Source organism: Solanum tuberosum, unplaced genomic scaffold (assembly GCF_000226075.1).
Source record: "Solanum tuberosum cultivar DM 1-3 516 R44 unplaced genomic scaffold, SolTub_3.0 scf00048, whole genome shotgun sequence".
Classification (NCBI taxonomy): domain Eukaryota; kingdom Viridiplantae; phylum Streptophyta; class Magnoliopsida; order Solanales; family Solanaceae; genus Solanum; species Solanum tuberosum.
Genome location: NW_006238976.1, coordinates 411429 through 429885, shown reverse-complemented (window position 1 = coordinate 429885; position 18457 = coordinate 411429). Strand labels below are relative to the sequence as shown.

The 18457-nt window shown below is 32.3% G+C and overlaps 3 protein-coding genes across 3 annotated transcripts; 2 read left to right on the top strand and 1 right to left on the bottom strand.

Moving 5' to 3' along the window:
• The first annotated feature begins 3281 nt into the window (after positions 1 to 3281).
• LOC102596958 (short-chain dehydrogenase TIC 32, chloroplastic) lies at positions 3282 to 6782 on the top strand. Its single transcript, XM_006343743.2, has 8 exons — positions 3282 to 3826; positions 3903 to 4134; positions 4249 to 4328; positions 4437 to 4593; positions 5278 to 5359; positions 5554 to 5641; positions 6046 to 6092; positions 6249 to 6782. Exons 1-8 carry the CDS (start codon positions 3703 to 3705, stop codon positions 6450 to 6452), a joined length of 1014 nt encoding a protein of 337 aa, XP_006343805.1. The 5' UTR covers positions 3282 to 3702; the 3' UTR covers positions 6453 to 6782.
• A 2785-nt stretch (positions 6783 to 9567) lies between these two features.
• On the top strand, positions 9568 to 15569 carry LOC102596621 (rsm22-cox11 tandem protein 2, mitochondrial). Its single transcript, XM_006343742.2, has 12 exons — positions 9568 to 9830; positions 10704 to 10969; positions 11116 to 11189; positions 11307 to 11401; positions 12146 to 12243; positions 12525 to 12608; positions 13614 to 13694; positions 13801 to 13884; positions 13984 to 14079; positions 14322 to 14401; positions 14560 to 14648; positions 14765 to 15569. Exons 1-12 carry the CDS (start codon positions 9701 to 9703, stop codon positions 15097 to 15099), a joined length of 1512 nt encoding a protein of 503 aa, XP_006343804.1. The 5' UTR covers positions 9568 to 9700; the 3' UTR covers positions 15100 to 15569.
• Positions 15570 to 16456: 887 nt separating this feature from the next.
• LOC102596297 (transcription repressor MYB6-like) lies at positions 16457 to 17734 on the bottom strand. Its single transcript, XM_006343741.2, has 2 exons — positions 17568 to 17734; positions 16457 to 17281 (listed from the first exon to the last, which is right to left on the bottom strand). Exons 1-2 carry the CDS (start codon positions 17698 to 17700, stop codon positions 16593 to 16595), a joined length of 822 nt encoding a protein of 273 aa, XP_006343803.1. The 5' UTR covers positions 17701 to 17734; the 3' UTR covers positions 16457 to 16592.
• Between the last annotated feature and the right edge of the window lie 723 nt (positions 17735 to 18457).

Below are 18457 nucleotides of genomic sequence, written 5' to 3'. Positions count from 1 at the left end.
TCGGTGAGAATAATAAATTTTAAAAAGTAATGATGTGATTATAAATTTTATTTACATATGAAACAAATGGTTAGTAGATATAAATGTGGGGTTGTTTTAACAAAATATAAACTCATGGATCAATTGTTGTATTAAAATATCTCAAATATGGTGATTTCATATCATGGTTTTTGGAGAATATGATATCACCTCTCATGATATGGAATCATGAGATGAAATCAGCGTAAAATCGCATGTCCAAACGCTGATTTCATCTCACGATACCATAACGTGATATGATATCGCATGGCCAAACGCCTACTAAGAATTTCTCTATTTCAAGGTTTAAACTTAATTTTTAAAAATTAATTAATACGAAAGAATTTCATCCACCCTATCTTCTTCTTCTTTTTTAACTAAAAGAAAGTTAACAAGACGTGTTGTATACTATGACATGAACAATCAAACAAAATTGTGGTCATACAAATTAAAATAGCAGTAGCAAAGATCCTTACGGAATAAAAAAAAACCTGGATATATATATATGTAAACAACAAAAAGGGCATAGTATTTAATTGCTGAATAAACAAATTGCTTTTCTAAGCTATAAATAAAAGTACACTCCCCCACCAACTAAAAATCTAACTGTATGATAAGTATTTTGTTATCTTTAATTAGGGATTTTAAAATTAAATTTAAATATAAAATTACTTATAATAAGAAATACTTTACTTTTAATATGAAATTTTATCACGTAAACTTAATTTTAATCGATGATTCAATATAGATATCGAACATTGAACGAGAATGAGAATATTGAAGGAAAAAGGAGAAGGTCCCCCCGCAGCAAGGCACGGGGATTGAAGAAGTGCTACAAAAAGCTGCATTTTCGTGGCTTCTTTTCCTTTTAATAAGTAAATACTATATTTTTATAAATAAAAAAAAGAAGGTCCTACCAATCTTTTTATTATCTCAACTAAGTTGCAAACTCACAAAGGACAATGCCAAACGTGAAGTTAAATAATCATTTAATTCTCTTTCTCCCACCTTAATCATCTTTTTAGTTAAGTATTACTACAACTTAATAAATAAATAAAAGGTTGATTTATCATAACTAAAAGCTCATTATACATTTGGATCGTAGCGTTTTCTTGCTAGATTACAACCATTATGTATTCATCATATTGGGATCTCATTATATTCATGATTGGAATGTGATGACTATATATATATATTCTTCTAGTTAACATAAAGTAGTAAGTACTTTACCTCCTTAATTTATAACAATAATCAAGTTGCTAATTAGAATTAAACTATTTTCCCAAATAATTATTGTTGTTATTTGTAATACGTATTACCTTCAAAGGAAAGAGAAGAGATTAGAATTGTCAATTACTACTTCAATCTCTTATACACGAAATTATTACTATTTGAAAATTTGAACGATGATTTGTTGAGAATATAATTAAATAATAAAAGTGTGCTCTCTCTAACAGCTTAAGCTTTTAGATGAGATGGTCACACACTTCAACATAGTATCAGAGCAGGCAGAGGTCCTGAGACCGAATCTCATCGCCACCCAAATCAAAAAGAATTTCCACGTGTACTCTCTCTAACAGCTTAATCTCTTAGATGAGATGGTCACACACTTCAATATGATTATAATTTTTTCAATAGTTATAAGGAAAATTAATTACACAAATATTCCTATCGTATACTAATTTTTCCTATAATTTGAAATAATTACATACTATATTGCTAATTAATAGTTTTGTACCAGATTTCAAGTTAGATACACTTAAACACATGTTTTTTTTGCTATCAGATACATTGAAATAGGGAGAGAGGTGAGCGAGATTTATCTACGTATTCCAAGTACATGCTAACCACACTAGATACATATATCTCACATGTATCTGATACATATATATAAATCTAGACGCGCTAGATACATGTATTTGAAATCCAAAATATAATAAGATCTATATTATTTTAAACTAGTGTGTATATTAGTAATTACTCCCTAAACTAGTGATATTTATGTAATTTACCTTATATATAAAATGTCTGAGTCAGCTTACGCATACCTCAATTAATTTAACCGAGTAGACATAAGAACCACTTTTATGTGATTTTCAAGTATTATATTTCCAACAAAAATTGAAAAATATGATTATTGTATCTTTCAAACCTCTTTTTTTTTTTTGGTGAAGAAAAGAAAAAAATATATATTGTAATAAAAAAATAAATTAAACTAAAGTTGAAAGTGAGAATGATTGACCAGTAACTTTACTATCCCTTCGAGGCCGTAGATTGACTCATATCCACCCTCACGTGCGATTCTTCTTTGACGATAAGATTAGATTATTATTATAACGATTAATTAATTTATTATTATATTATTGATTAATTATATGTAGTAAGTAATTTTATTTTTAATTACTCGTGGAAGTCCTCTACAGTTCATCTTGACACCTGTGCCACCTCCTTTAATAATCGCCGACTGTTGCTACTGGCCAATTTATTTATTTTTATTTTGGCTTGAAAAAATATTAACGGAATCCTTTATGATTGTTCATTGCTTTAATGATGGTATTACAAACTTTAATCAAAAGGGATTTGACTAAAAGTGCAGATAGATTCTAGCATCAACAATTTTTAAACTGTATAAATTCATATCATAAAAATAACAATTTTTTATTAATATTAAAAATGCCACAGTAGACTACTTCTCTACGCCAAATAAATGTCACATTAGTTAGTTTTCAATTATTCTTTCTCCAAAATATATTTCCACTCATTAAGGTATAGTTTTTTGGAATTCCAGGATAACCCGCAGTTGCTACAACCTCTGCCACAGCCTCTGCCCTTCGGGTGAGCATTCTGTGGTGAGCACTTTGTGCGCACGGGATAAACCCCCAGGTATAGTTCAATTAAAGAATAATTATTTTTGTTAATACAAATTTGCTATGTCAAAGATCGATATGCTATTTCCTTTTGATGGACACAACAATGTACCTTGATATATAAATCGTAAATTAACAATTAATAATTAAGCAATAAATGAATTATATCTGCTTTGATATTGTTTTTTGACCACTAAACTGTCTAAAGTATATGTAAATTAATTCCAAAACTGTAAAAAGTGCTTAGGGGTAAAGTTTGTTAAGATTCTAATGACTATTATAATTAGTACTCCTACTAAATACAATTAAAAAATTAATCTCAATCAGTGACAAAGATGTAATCCTCTATTAGCGTCTTAAATGATTCCCTTAATCCCTACCATCCCCTTATTATAAAATTCCCACTTCCTCTTCCTCTTTTTTCCACACAAATCCAATAGCCACCACAATCTCCATAACTATTCTCTCTCTATCAGTTTCTCTGTATACTGCTTCTTCTCCTTTTTAGAGTAGAAAATCGCAGGCCTATAGTTGTACTAGTTTCGCCTTTTTGCGTTCTGAATCACTGCAAAGTGAGCAAGATTTCGGCTATCGCATCAACAACAGTCAACAGCAACTACTTTTTTTTTTGTTTTCGGTTTTCCCAATTGTTATGGTCTATGGACCACTAGTACTGCAAAAAGTTATTTTCTGTGAAAGCAATTTCTGGAAGGAAAATCAATTATAGTGTGTTTGTTGTACAGCAGTACTGTTACAGTTACTAGTAACAAACCACTGTATAACATAGAGAGCGTGAAAATTAACCAAAAAATTTAAAATGCTTGAAACGGTGAAGTACCTGCTTGGTTCCGCCGGAGCTAGCGGTTACGGTTCAAAATCCACTGCCGAGAACGTCACCGAACAGTCTCCTGATCTTCGGTCGGTCACCGCTATTATCACTGGTAAGGATTTTCATTGAAAATAATTGATTAATGAAATTTTTACCTCATTTCTGATCTGAGCATGTGATTTTTGCAGGTGCGACGTCAGGAATTGGAGCGGAGACGGCGAGAGTTATGGCGAAACGTGGTGTTAAGCTGATTTTACCGGCGCGTAGCGTAAAAGCGGCGGAGGAAACAAAAGCTCGAATCCTATCTGAAGTGCCGGAGGCGGAGATTATCGTTATGGCTCTCGATCTTAGCTCTCTGAGTTCCGTACGGAAGTTCGTCGCTGAATTTGAATATCTGAATTTTCCTCTCAATCTTCTCATGTAAAGCTTCATTCACCATAATTAAGCTCTTTAATTCCGATCAGTTGTGTATATAATTAGTGATTAATTTTTTAATTTTATTTTAAGGTTCACGTTTTATCTGTTTGATTGCAGAAACAACGCCGGAAAATTCGCTCACCAGCATGCCATTTCTGAGGATGGAATTGAGATGACTTTTGCTACTAATCATTTGGGTAAATTTTCATCCGTTTTCTCTCTCGTTTACATGCATGTGAAGAAGTTTTTTGATGCCGATTAAATTAATCATTCATTTTTTAAAATTTATGTGTGCAAAACTTCAGGCCATTTCCTTTTGACAAAGCTTTTACTGAAGAAGATGATCGAGACGGCAAATAAAACGGGCGTTCAAGGAAGAATAGTGAATGTATCATCAAGCATCCATGGCTGGTTTTCCGGCGACTCGATTCAGTACCTCCGACTGATCACTAAAGACAAAAGGTGAACTTTATTCATTATTATCTCTTTCGTAACCGTTTTGAGAAATCGGGGAAAAGTACAATGCGTTACTTTCATAGGACTTTGTACTGAAATAAATGCATTATTGGTAGAAGATAATATTGGATTTCAAGTATAATATATATTCGTGCATTCACTAGTATTTCTGAAAATAAAATATAATATTCATATACTGAAAACGTTTTTATAATATTATACACGGACTGCTGGCCTCTTGCAATTTTTTATCATCCGGATTTGAGATGGACAAATATAAGAAATATTCGCCCCAAATTATTTGAAATTAAATTTATATTTATTATTGTCATTGTATTAAATCTGTATAGATTTGGACAAAAAGATATGAGGTAATGAACATCGATGATTTGTTAGTGAACTTCAACTCACTTAACAAAAAAAAACGTAGTTATTGATGCACTATAGTCGGAACTTAAAATATGGAATAGAAATAGTAGATGCAAAAATCATGAGGTTGGTTCTCTCCTAATGAGATGTTTCAATTTTGAGTTTTCATTTTAAACTTTCAATATAATTTTTTTTTTATACAAAATCAAATTAATCGAGTTACAAATAAAAAATAAAAGTAAAAAGACTATTGGAAAAGAAGTAAACGTAATTAGCTTGACTTAATTGTGAAAGAGAGTAATTTGTCTTGTTATTGGACAGTCAATACGATGCGACGCGTGCATATGCTCTCTCGAAGCTGGCCAATGTTTTGCACACCAAGGAGCTGGCTCAGATATTGAAAGTAAGTCCAAAATTTTCTCTCTCCTTACTTTATTTTTTAAAAAAAAACTTTTTGAAAAAAATGTTATTTATCGATTTAGGAAAAAGTGAAATTTGTTGGCTTGCTTCTGATTCATTAGAAGATTGAATTATTTTGTTTGTGTTGAGATACTAGAAATTAAAATTAGGTGTCTTTTTGTCTTTTAAATGTTGCAGAAAATGGGGGCAAATGTGACAGTCAATTGTGTTCATCCTGGAATTGTAAGAACTAGACTCACTAGAGAACGAGAAGGCCTCGTCACTGGTACTTTTTTTTTTCACCAACCATTAATTAAGTTGATTAGATTTTTTTTTAAAGTAGATTAGATTGATCATAATAATTTACAAAATCAAAGTTTTCAAAAATACCTAGCGTGCTATATGTTTTCTATTAACAGATCAGGCGTTGATTGTTAAGTTTCATGGCGACATATAGCACACTAAATTTTAACCGAATAAAAATCAATATGGAGTAACAAGGTTGATTATATACCTCTGTTTGAGAAAATAAAGAAAACATTTTGAATTTATAGTGTATATAATGTTCAAAAAAAACTCTTTTATGATCGAAGAAAATCATGTAGAATATTAGAAATACGGAGATTGAACACATAGACTTATTTATTAAACCAATCCCATAACTCATGATTTTTGTTTTTATAAATGCAGATCTGGTATTCTTTTTGACCTCAAAACTCTTGAAGACTATTCCCCAGGTTAGTTTTCTCATATCCAGCATCTCAAAATCTGCACCCTAAGGGAATGTAATATTTATATAGACATCAATGGTTGATTCTGTATATAAAAAAACATAACGATAAACTATATGCAAGCATGATTACTTATATGACGTTCATTGATATATATTTCAGGCAGCTGCAACAACTTGCTATGTTGCTACTCACCCTAGACTTGCAAATGTGAGTGGAAAATATTTTGCAGACTGTAATGAAGTTTGTTCTTCAAAGTTGGGTTCCAATTCAACAGAAGCAGCACGCATATGGTCAGCTTCAGAGATTATGGTTGCTAAAAATTCAAATGCAAATTTAGATCCATTGGACGCTCAAAGCGACTAGTTCCTTTCCTGCGGAGGAGTTAAAACAGACTATGACGGTTATAAACAGAAAATACCCTCTACTAATTAGTACTTATATGGTGTAGGACTTTTGGTATAATGAGAAAGATATAAGTAAGATCTTGTATAAAGGAAAAAAGTTTTTGCAGCAACATATACAATATATATATACACAAACCTAGCTAGCTAGGAGTATGTTCATATATATAGTAAGCTAGAAACTCCTATTATTACAATATGTACATTGGTTTTATTTGTTCGTTTAGTTTGTTAATGTGAAATCTTGCCAGTCGTACAAAAAATGTGATTGGGCAGTTTGCTCTACATTTAATTTGGTGAAAAATTATTGTATGGGCAGTAAATTTTACATCTAATTGGTGTAAATAGTTGTTAAACTTATTTTAAAATGTTTAATTGTAGAATAACTCAATTTGCAAAAAATAATTAAAAGGATGTATTAATTGTTTTTAGAGTAGGGAAAGAAATTAAAGAAAGATGGAATCAATAACATGGGTTCGTTAGTTTCCATGTGGATGATAATTTTTATTTTCTGGGGTATCTTTGATGGGTTAATTAGGGGCCTACTAACATGTATCAGGTGCTAAGGCAAGCGTGTGTGGAAGCTGAAAAATAATAGTATTAAATTAAACGACAGAAATATCAGATTTTTTTTTTTTTTTAAATATAAAATATAACTAAATGAAAGTGATCTTATTTGTGTTTAAATTCGAATACGTGGATGTTGATGTGAAATTGATGAGTTTTTCAATGAAGGGGTCAATTAAGCTACATTCATTCAACTAATAAATTAGATTCATTGAGGTTAAGTTCAAATGTCTTCGAATTTAAGCCTCGACTCATGCTAATGCTAAGTAAAGCGTTTATCTTATCTTTAAAAATAAGTGAGAGGAAGATATATAAATTATAATGAAAAATACTTTTATGAATTGAGATCACGAATTTAGCACTAAATTAAATGAACTACAAGCCAATTGAAATCTAATATTCCCTTTGTCCCAATTTATATGACTCACTTTCTTTTTTAGTCAGTCCAAAAAAGAATGATTCATTTCTATATAAAGTAACAATCTAACTATAAAATATCTATTTTACCCTTAATGAAATGATTTATAGCCACACAAATTTCTATCATTCATTTTGGACCACAAGTTTTAAAAGTCTTCCTTTCTTTCTTAAACTCCGTGCCGAGTTAAAGTACCTCATATAAAATGGGACGGAGGGAGTATCGGTTTTAGAAACTACTATGTAGTAATTATTATATGTTGAAAATAAACATAAAGAGTTTGTTGAGTTAATTTGTGTGACTTGCTTTTCTTTTTATTGTTTAAAAAGAAAGATACATTTCTAAATTTTGAAATAATTGACTTACACTTTCCATTTAATCCTTAACAAGAAACTTTTATAATCACACCAATTTTACATATTTGAGATCACAAGTTTCAGTAATTTTAAAAAACTTCTAAATGTTATGACATGTTAAAGTTCACTAGTGTCAAAAGGCTCTCTTTGTTCTTAAACTCCTCATCGATTCAAATTAATTTACATAAATAAGATAGTAGAGTAGTTTTTTAAATGAAAATAGTCATATTTACGCTTTTACTTTGAAATTTTGTTTCAATAGATCCTCAAAATTTGAGCATTTGATTGTATATAACCTCACGATTATACTTTTGACCAAATTTATCGGTCAAACGTTAAGAGGTTCAGACCTACCAATTAAATGGACACATAGAGGATAATATATACATGTTTGAACACTTGGTAACACTCGGTTCATGTATTCAAACTCAACCCTAAAGTAATTCATTAGTCAATTCAATTCAAATTATGTCTCATAAATTGAAACGGAGAATTTTTTTTTTTTTATATTTTTAAATATAGCCCATATTTCAAGAATGGACGTTTGGAAATGGTGGACCTAATTTTACCACCCTTTAACCTAACAAGTTGATAGCAACCTCATCTTGTGCAATAATAATAAAAACCAGCTTCTCTTCCACTTAAAGTGCCTCCTTCTCTGTATATATTTTTTTCATAATTATGTTTTGATTCCACCACCATCTATTGTCTCAAAAATTGTATGGTGGAACATATTGTACCCCTCTCAACTTTAATTTGTTTAAATTGGGGGAAAAGGTAAATTTTGTTTGATATGATGTTTCCTTTTGATTGTTGGAAAAATATATAAGAGTTTTATTTCTTATGTCACTTTTTTCTTAATGGTTAATGACTAGTTAATTAACCATTAAGATAATAGGTGGACTTGCTCATTGTCATTATTAAGAACCTATTGGTAAACCCTGTTGAACTAATAGTCGACACCTTAGCTCCGCTCATGTTCAGTTGGATCATTTTGAACTTGAATCAGACTTCACTTTTGGAATAAATTTTTACATGTGTGATTCAACTAATCGAGTTAATTTCATAATGTAATAAAAAAAGATATGTTTTATTGATAAAAGAATTAGTTTTCAAGTGAAAATTGAAGTTCATTGTCCACTAATAAAATTGCAAGAAGTATCCTTTAGATCGGTTGTTCTTTAACTTTTGTCCTTCAAATGGATTGATCTGAATTTTTATACTTTAACAATGAAATTTATGTCTAATGGGATATAAGTTCTTTTAAGGGCAAAAAATCATACGCGACATAATGCAAAATATAAGCTTAATCTTCGTTAAAAAGTTATTACTTTTTGTTATGAAGGACAAAAATTAAAAACCAACCCCATAATAGTAGGTATAAAAGTGCAAATGACCCCGTCCAACAGGTAACCTTGGAATGGGCTCTCTTGAGAAGTAATTTAAATAGTCTTCCACCTAACTGATTAAACTAAAATAGCCAATGAATTATGAATATATAATTCATGTATCATCAGATATGATCAATGTATAATATATGTATAGTTACTGTAAAAAGTAAACAGTAAATCTACTCGGTTGTTTGTGAGAATATCTAACTCTAATGGGCTTTTACTTTTAGAGAATGGACAGGGATTACTGACTTATGGACTGTGCATTATTTTGGGCTTTTCTATTGGGCCCAAACTCTTAAATTATAGGCCCATTTCAATCCAACACAGGCAACAGCAAGAAATCTACTGCAAATGGAAGAAAGAAAAAAACCTTCCTAATGGCAGACCTTAAACCCTACTATGCAGTGTAAAAATTCCGAATTTGCCCCTTCTTAGCTGCCGGAATTTCGCCGGAAACTGCAAGGAGTCACCAGAAATGGCGTCAATAGTATCGGAAACCGTTCCGAAGTTCACAGCGGAGGCCCTCAAATCCGCAGCTAAACAATCTGAACGTTGCCATGTTGTTCCTATCCGTCTTCGTAGAGCTATCAAAAAGTATCTCCGAGGTAAAATTTCAATTCTTTTTCATATCCTATACACGTCAATTTGAACATTAATTTCGTTAGAATGTGCTCGTTTAGAGTTTTTGGCTGACATAGTAACTTAAGTACCGCAATTCATACTCAAAATATCATCTTTTAGCTTATATAATGCTTCAAGCATGCAAAAGTTGAATACTTTTTTTTTAATTAACCGAAAAATTAGCTTATTTCAGCTGCCCTGTTCCATTCTTTTGTAATATGTTAAGTCCCAATTTACAAATGAGGAAGGTAGGGATCAAGCTTTATTGTTAACTAAATTTTTTCTTGGATAATAATCTCGTTCATTTTACCAGAGCCACTGTTAAAATTGTGATATTATCTCGAAATTGATTTTGCCAGTATGTTTTCCTTATTTGTTAGGCAAGTTCTTGTTTTACGTTCAAGAGCTTGGTAGCTAAAAGCTTGGAAAGTGTTTTGTTTCTGCCTCCTCTTTTCTCTAGAGTTCTACTGATTTGATTTTATGGTGGAGAGGATATAAGTCATGCTGAGAATAACTGCGAAAAAGCGCATGCTTATATGCTTCCTTCACATTAGCAGTCAACTTTGTCATATTGATAGCATTGCGGAGTTCAGCTTTATTTCTGATGTTGCCATACCATCTCTTGTTTTACATTAGCTACTTCGCTTCAAATATTTGTCCTTTTTTCTTTTGAGATGAACTATCTGTTGTTTGCGTTCTGTGTTTTTTGTATGTTTGATGGGATGAGAAGGCTTGTTATGCAATCATTTGTATATGTGAATGCTAAGGGAAACTTGATAGTTGTTGACTGATTGATGCATTTTTATTTGATCTCGCTCTTTAAGTTTTGTGTTTTGGTTTGATCTAATCTATTGCAGAACAAGAGGAGCCACATATGAAGAGAAAAGTGTTGAGGTTATCAGAATCTTTCAGCCAAATAAAGGAAGTGAATTTGATGCTTCCAACCTCCACATCCAAGGAGCTTTTTGAAGATCCTCTCAAGTCTGTTGATTGTTCACAGCGGTGGAAAATCAAAAGTGCCTATGGTGACATTGGCCTCAAGTATAGGGATGATGAAACACTAGCCTATGTGGCGTCCCGTATGCCTGCTGTCTACTCTGCTCTTTATAGAGTTCTTAGTGAGGTATATAAATATTATATTCTATTGAAATGCCTTGCAGAATCCTTATGGAGTTCTGTGTCTCAGAATTTTTTTCGGAATTTGCGTTTTGGAACATGAATGTAGATTTTGGTTGCTAAAAGTGAGTGCTTTAATGTGATTTTCTTTAGGTACGCAGAAGATTGCCTGGTTTTTCACCTGCTAAGGTGTTGGATTTTGGGGCAGGGACTGGTTCTGCATTTTGGTAAGATGATCTGATATTTTGTTGTTTATTTGATTTTGTTGGTTAATTATCACTCCCATGTGTTAATTTCTGTTAGACCCTTTGGTTAGATAAGTGTTGAATTGTGTGGTTATGCAGGGCAGTTAGAGAAGTGTGGCCACGGTCATTGAGTAGAATTAATTTGGTAGAGCCATCACAGTCCATGCAGCGGGCCGGACAGAGCCTTATAAAAGGTACATTCTGGTTTTCTATGGACTCCTTTTGGTTTGGAAAAATTTAGACTTTTAGTACTATGTGTTTTCGAATCTTAATTAATAGTTATGGCTACTTCGCGGATCAGCTCGTTCAATTTTCTGAGTCACTGGTTTAGGTGGAAGTGTGTCTGTAATTGTGCTCTTATTGTTGTGAAAATATAAAGGAGATGAAGTTTACGCTTCTCACACAATGTAATATAAGTCTCTGTATGTGTATGTCTTGTTAAATTTCTGCATAAAGCAGATTCACCTTTAAGCAATTATGCCATACCATGTATGGCTAGTGATGTTATGAAGTTCTGGCCTTGCAAATTGTTCTCTTATCAGATGACTGATTTTCAACAACATTTTTTATGCTTTAAGCTTTTGGCCAGTGCATCTTCATATGAATGAAATTGGATGAGCCTCATAAACTACAACCCGAGATGTCATATACATAATGTGCCATTGTGCTGCATGATAAGGTAGTGACCAGTTATGTTTCTGTACAACCAAAGAGTATCTAGGCAAGTGGTTTAGGATCGCTTCATATTACTTTACGTTACCTTTTCAAAGAATAAAAAGGCTTGCTTTCACAATGGTCTCCAACAGTTTTCAGTGCTCTAGTTTTGATGTGTCCAAACCTATTACCTGTTTGCATATATTTTAGTTACTATTCAACTGCTGTAAATAGAAAATATGAGGCTGATAAAGATGGCAAAATATGTCCTGTAATTGCCGCAGGTCTTAAAAATTTGCCACTCATTCAAAGTTATGGAAGTATTCAAGCACTCTCTCAGGATGTCAAAAAGAGTGACAGACAACATGATCTTGTGATTGCTGTAAGTACAACAACATTATCTTGTGATTGCTGTAAGTACAATCTTATAGTGATGTTAGCTCCTGCAATTTGTGAAGGAATTTCCCCAGTTTTTCGCACTTCTTTTGCATCCTCTGAATGCTCTCATTATAATACTTTATCACTTTGTCTAAGAAAATAGTATAATTTTGTTGTGTTTTATTTTTCATTGACAAGAATAATAGATGCTATCCTCTATTAGATCCTTATTGATTTTGTGAAATTTTTTGGTGCTGATATGTTTTCAACTTTTTTTGACCAAAGTCGTATGTACTTGGAGAAATTCCATCTCTGAAGGACAGAATCACGGTTGTACGCCAGCTTTGGGAACAGACAGGAGATGTTCTGGTATGTTAATATCCATTCTTAAGCTTTATATCTACATGATTCAGCATACTTTATTGATGATTTGAAGATTTAGGGGGAGGTGAGAAGTTATACTTTCAAAGTTCCTGTCATTCCCAGGAATCAGAATATTTACAATCGTGCATATGAATAACTCTACCACCTAAATGCTAAGTGGAGCTAAGACGCTTTCCTGCCATCAAAGTTTATGCAACAAAACTTAGCTTTCCATGAATTTTAAGATGCTAACATTTGTGTGTTACGTTAAGTATCAGTAGTAGAAGAAACTATGAAAGTAATAACTAATAAATTTGTATCAAAATCTAAATATGATTAGTAAGATGAAGTTGATGAATTCGTAAAATTGTTGATAACCATTTGAAATAATATAAATGTTAAAATTCTGTAAAGTATTTGGTGCATCCTGGAATGAGAAGCGTGTATACAAATTTGACACGGGCAGGACGTGTTAAGCGCAAATCGTATAATACCTTCATTGCTGTAGGATTTGATTTTTTTTAATTCAATCAGAAAACTCTGATAGCTTCGCAAATGTAAATAAATGCATATCGAGCGAAGATACTTGTGCACTGGTTACCGAGCGATTCCACAGCAGAACGCATGCCATAATTGGTGACTGTTGCTTACTGTAATATGCTCTAGTTTCTGTCTTACTGTGTGAAGGACAATGAGGGTCAGGATATAGACAGTAAAATTACTGCCACATTTTTTACCGGATTTGCAGTTTAAATAACATAGACTTCACTAGAGGGGGAAAGGGAAAAGGTGAATGAGGAGCTGCATGCGTAAAGAGAGAGACAACTGTGTAAAAGAATCATATCAAGGTACTCATCAAAAACAATTAACTACTGAATGAGTGAGGGGGAGGTGATGGTTGTTGCTCTTGTGTAGAAGTTTTTGCATGCTATTGGTGTAGTTACTGCTCAATTGGCCAGTTCAAATGTTACCAGACTGATAGCATGATCATGACAATGTGCTGTTGAGCAGGTCTTGGTAGAACCAGGAACACCACAAGGATCTAATATTATATCTCAAATGCGATCTCACATTTTATGGATGGAGAAAAGGGTAAAACTCACTTTTCGGGATTTGCTTGGAGTGGTCTGGTTTATTCCAAGTTGGAATGTGAATTCTTAATGATCTTTTTGCTTTGTTCTTAAATGTTAATTTTTAGAGAAGCCGCAAACTAGAAGGTGTATCTGGCAAAGATTCTAAAGCATTGACGACACTAAAGAACGGGGTATATATAGTTGCTCCGGTAAGTGTTTTAAGTTTATGATGGTATAATGACTTAAATAGATTGGACTACAGTTTTCTGTCTGAGTTGATTTACTCTTTTTTTTAAAAAAAATTGCAGTGTCCACATGACGGACGTTGTCCTTTGGATAACACTGGAAAATATTGTCATTTTGTTCAACGCTTGCAAAGGACAACATCGCAACGTGCCTACAAGGTTTGCCTCATATTCCTTTGCCTCCTAGATGAGCTCTCTGAATTTGATGAAGTCTCTTCTTACCCCCCTCAAATCTTTGCATAGGGTCAGATATATTCTATTATAAGTTCCCAGCTAAGAAATTGATCTTGGTGGCAATATCATCATTATTGTTTCTTCTGCGCTTCTGGAGTGAACTTGCCTTTTTGGTTTGTACTTGGGTTTGAATCATGTTTTTTAACTCTGATGCCATTGTCTTGTAGAGGTCGAAAGGAGAGCCTCTACGTGGCTTTGAAGATGAAAAGTTTTGCTTCATCGCTTTTAGACGAGGAGAACGGCCAAGGCAAGTTCTTCTTCAAGAATACGGAATGCCAATCGTTAAATTGTTTTTAGCTTGTTAAATCATTACCATTGTGAAGTGAAATTTCAATTTTTATTTTTATTTTTTGTTTTCGCCATCTTCATATAATCTCTATTGAACTAATTTCTTGTTTCAAGCAGAGAGCCTTGGCCATTGGATAGTATGAAGTTTGAGACATTGAAGGAGCAGCATGCCAGAAGAAATCCAGAGGATTTAGAGATTGACTATGGTATTTGCTATCAGTATTAAATCTCAGTTTTGCTTTGCCATGTAAAAACTGCTACGTTCATTTAGTACCTGCTGTTAACACATTACAAAGTAGTGACATTTCTCCTTTTATTTCAGAGGACCAATTCATCTCAGAAGATGAGGATATTCAGGATGAAGTAGATCATGCCACGTATGATTCCGATGCTACAGAAACAGATGCCGTTACTGAAAATGATGATTGGGAGGAAGAAGGTGAAGAAAAGGCCCATGCCGATCTTGGTGGTGGTTGGGGAAGAATCATATACAGTCCTCTACGAAGGGGTAAGCGGATTGAAATGGACGTTTGTCGATCAATGAATCAAGAAGGCAGTGAAGGGTCATTTGAACGGATTGTTATTACAAAGAGCAAAAACCCAACATTGCATCATCAGGCTCGAAGATCGCTTTGGGGTGACTTATGGCCCTTCTAAATTTTGTTAGAAAAATGGCACTAAAGGTTTTTGGTCCATCAGTAAGAGCCTTACTAGTAAGACCAGTGTGTGATGTGTGAGTTAGGCACTCACCGTGAGTTCAAATCTCGCAACAAACAAAAGCCTGGTATTCAAGTGGAGGGGCACGTCTATTATCCATCGAGTCTCAAACTATGCTTCACTTGCCCTCAGTTATCAAAGAAGTTATTTTTGTTAGAAAAATCTTAAAAGTATAGTTTCTTGTGTCCTTATGGTAATGTAATAAATGTATTTTCATGTGTACCCATTTTCTGAAAAAGAAGAAAAGTGAAGTCAGATGGTTATTCTGGTAATGACAGAGGATAAAATTGGGCCAAATGGCGCAAAAAGTAAAGTTACTGCGTACATGTGAACCACGTATGCCTTATTCATAATTCTTGTACTGAATCAATGGAACAGTAATACATCAATGTGTAAAAAAGTTCATGTCACGTGCCAGCTTAGGAGATTGGATCAACACTTTTTGTGTATCTTACTCTGGTGAATTGCGGTTGTTTAGTATGATGTATAAGAATAATGTTAGATATAGTGTGTCAATAATGATGAGATTATTACGAGAAAATGATCAAAATGGTCTTTGATGTGTTGGGGTTGCTTTATTTTGGTCCTTAATATATTCTAGATTGAAATAGTCCTTCATGTATGATAAAATGTGTTTAATTTAGTCTTTTACCCAAAACTTCACAATTTATCCCCAAAAATTGTTAAATATAACTATGGGACCCACATTAACTTACAAAATCCACCATTTTTACCATCTTTATTAGCTCAAAGAGAGAGTTTCATGAATTTTAAAACACTATTTTCTCTAACATTTAACCACACAATTACAAAATAATTCTAAAAACATTTTCATTTGTACCTAGCACACCATATATTGTGGCTGCTCTTTTATGACCACACGTTTTACTCATTTTTGTACCTTTGTCTACATGCTAAATAATTATTGTCCTTGTGTCTTATTGTTATTATCATTATTCCAATGTTTTTGGGAATGGCCACCTTACTACGTGATCGATATTTTTTTTATTTTTTTTAAGAATAATTTTCGTGCTTTATTATCAAATAAATAAGAGTGGATGAAATGAATTCTCCTCATTGCTTCATTTAAGTTTAAACTATATCATCAATATTACATCTTATAAGGATTTAGGAAGTTTTATACTGAATATTTGTAACTCTCTTTTATTCAAAGATGATAATGTGAATAAGGTCATACAAGCAAATTTAGATCATAACTTTTGAAAAAAGAAGATTTCTTTTATGTGTTTAGGATCTACTTTTTTTTTTTTACCATAGTTACAATACTTTTGAGATATCGCCTTAAAATATTTCAAAAAGTCTTCTCAATTTCATTCTCGGATCCTCCAACAGAAACCAAAATTGAGCCAAAAACTAAAAAACTATAGTAGTAGAAACTAAACAAATATACATTCCTAGAAATAATCTAAAACTTACATTAAGAATTTTTGCTCCTTTTGATCTTCTTGAATTTCAGAAAGAAGTAGAAGATATTCTTCATAAACTTTTTCCACCATATTATCATTCATTTCCACTTTGTTTGAAAATTTGCAGCTTTCTCCCATAAGAATTTCATCAAAAAATCCATCCCCTTCAAGTAATTCACCAAAATCTAATTCCCTTGGAAATAATTTCACCTCTTTTTCCTTGTCTTTTCCAACATCAACTTTTTCAAAATTACTATTTGAGGAACAAGTAGTAGTACCCAATGTATCATTTTCAAAACTATTGTTCCTTAAAATCCCACAAGAAATCCTTATGGGCTTTGGTGCAAATACTTTAATCTTCTCAACTTGTACAATTTGACCCTTAAACTTCTCATTGTTGCTTTTCTTCCCCACTTTTTTTCTTGATTTCTCCTTTTTGGTAAAATTCTTGTGGGGTTTTGGTTCAATTCCCGTGCTTTTGAGCTTCTTGATTAAATGCGTATTCCAATAATTCTTGATTTCATTATCTGTTCGGCCGGGTAATCGTCCGGCAATTAATGACCAACGATTACCCAAAAGTGAATGTAATCTCACTATAAGATCTTCTTCATCTTCACTAAAATTTCCTCTTTTAATCCCTGGCTTCAAATAGTTCACCCATCTTAGTCTACAACTTTTTCCACACCTAAGCAATCCTGAAATATTTTTTTTCATATTATACAAAATAATAGTCAATTACGCTAACGAGCAAGAAAATAGATATAAGTACGTATGGTACAACAAAAGTTATTTTTCATGTTTATAGAAAAATCAGTAGTCATTCCCTAACGAATCAGAATTTTCATAACATAATGTACTAATTAAACACACAAATTTAAGAAGACAATAAAATTTAATAGTTACTATATATATGAAAAAATAATTAAAATGACTTACATCGTACCAAACATGGAAAAAGGGATTAGAGAAAAGAAAAATTACCAGCATTTTTAGGCAAAGATCTCCATTGGCCTTCACCATATTGATTGATATAATTAGTAAGTAATAAATCTTCTTTAGTAGACCATGGCCCTTTACGTAATCCTTCTTTAACACAACATGGTGCTCTTCCCATTTTGGTTTATTTTTTAAGAAAATTTTTCGGAACGGAGAGAACTAAGAAGAAGTGAAGGTCGGGAGGGGGTTGGAGAGCAAAATTAGGAGAAAGGTGGGGATCTTTTCGAAGCCATGAGGTTGAAAGTACAAAAGCATTATTATTATAGAATATTCTCGCTATCGTAATTTATGTAATGTTGTTTGACTTGATATGAAGTTTAAGAAAAAAAGATTTTTTTTTTTGGAAGTGTGGTTTTAAACAAGTTATAGATGTTTGTGCGATTATAAATCATCTCATTGGTGACTGACTAAAAAAAAAAGTGTGACACAAAAATTGGTATTGAGAGAGAAATATATTATAAGGGGTCGTTTGGTTATTAGGATTAAGTTACTGATCTCGATATAAAATTTGATATTTCGTCTTTTCAATTTGTTTGTCTTGCTTTCTTTTTCGGTCTGTTTCGAAGAGATTGATTGTCTCTTTCTTTTTGACAACTTTTCACATAAATATTTAATACGACGACATTTAGGTACTTTTTCCATATTTTTAAATAGTTTAAGATCACAATATTCAAAAGTTTTTTTACTATCTTAAACTATATGTCAAGTCAAAATCAAACAAACTAATTATAACGAAAAGAGTATTTCATTCATCTCTACTCGTGTTTATTGAAGATATTAGTTAAAACCATTCAAACAAATTGATTTAATAGGTAAGAAAAGGAAAAAAAAATAGTATCTTAACACAATTAGCTAGTTAGGTGAAAAATAAGTGA

What these genes read in the sequence shown, in the direction of transcription:
- LOC102596297 (XM_006343741.2), bottom strand. Translation starts at nt 17,700, where the DNA reads ATGGGAAGAGCACCATGTTGTGTTAAAGAAGGATTACGTAAAGGGCCA. An exon ending in ATCTTTGCCTAAAAATGCTG is followed by an intron (nt 17,282 to 17,567) that starts GTAATTTTTCTT and finishes AAAATATTTCAG; the next exon opens with GATTGCTTAGGTGTGGAAAA.
- LOC102596621 (XM_006343742.2), top strand. Translation starts at nt 9,701, where the DNA reads ATGGCGTCAATAGTATCGGAAACCGTTCCGAAGTTCACAGCGGAGGCC. An exon ending in TATCAAAAAGTATCTCCGAG is followed by an intron (nt 9,831 to 10,703) that starts GTAAAATTTCAA and finishes AATCTATTGCAG; the next exon opens with AACAAGAGGAGCCACATATG. An exon ending in TTTTATGGATGGAGAAAAGG is followed by an intron (nt 13,695 to 13,800) that starts GTAAAACTCACT and finishes GTTAATTTTTAG; the next exon opens with AGAAGCCGCAAACTAGAAGG.
- LOC102596958 (XM_006343743.2), top strand. Translation starts at nt 3,703, where the DNA reads ATGCTTGAAACGGTGAAGTACCTGCTTGGTTCCGCCGGAGCTAGCGGT. An exon ending in GGTCACCGCTATTATCACTG is followed by an intron (nt 3,827 to 3,902) that starts GTAAGGATTTTC and finishes TGATTTTTGCAG; the next exon opens with GTGCGACGTCAGGAATTGGA. An exon ending in CTGATCACTAAAGACAAAAG is followed by an intron (nt 4,594 to 5,277) that starts GTGAACTTTATT and finishes GTTATTGGACAG; the next exon opens with TCAATACGATGCGACGCGTG.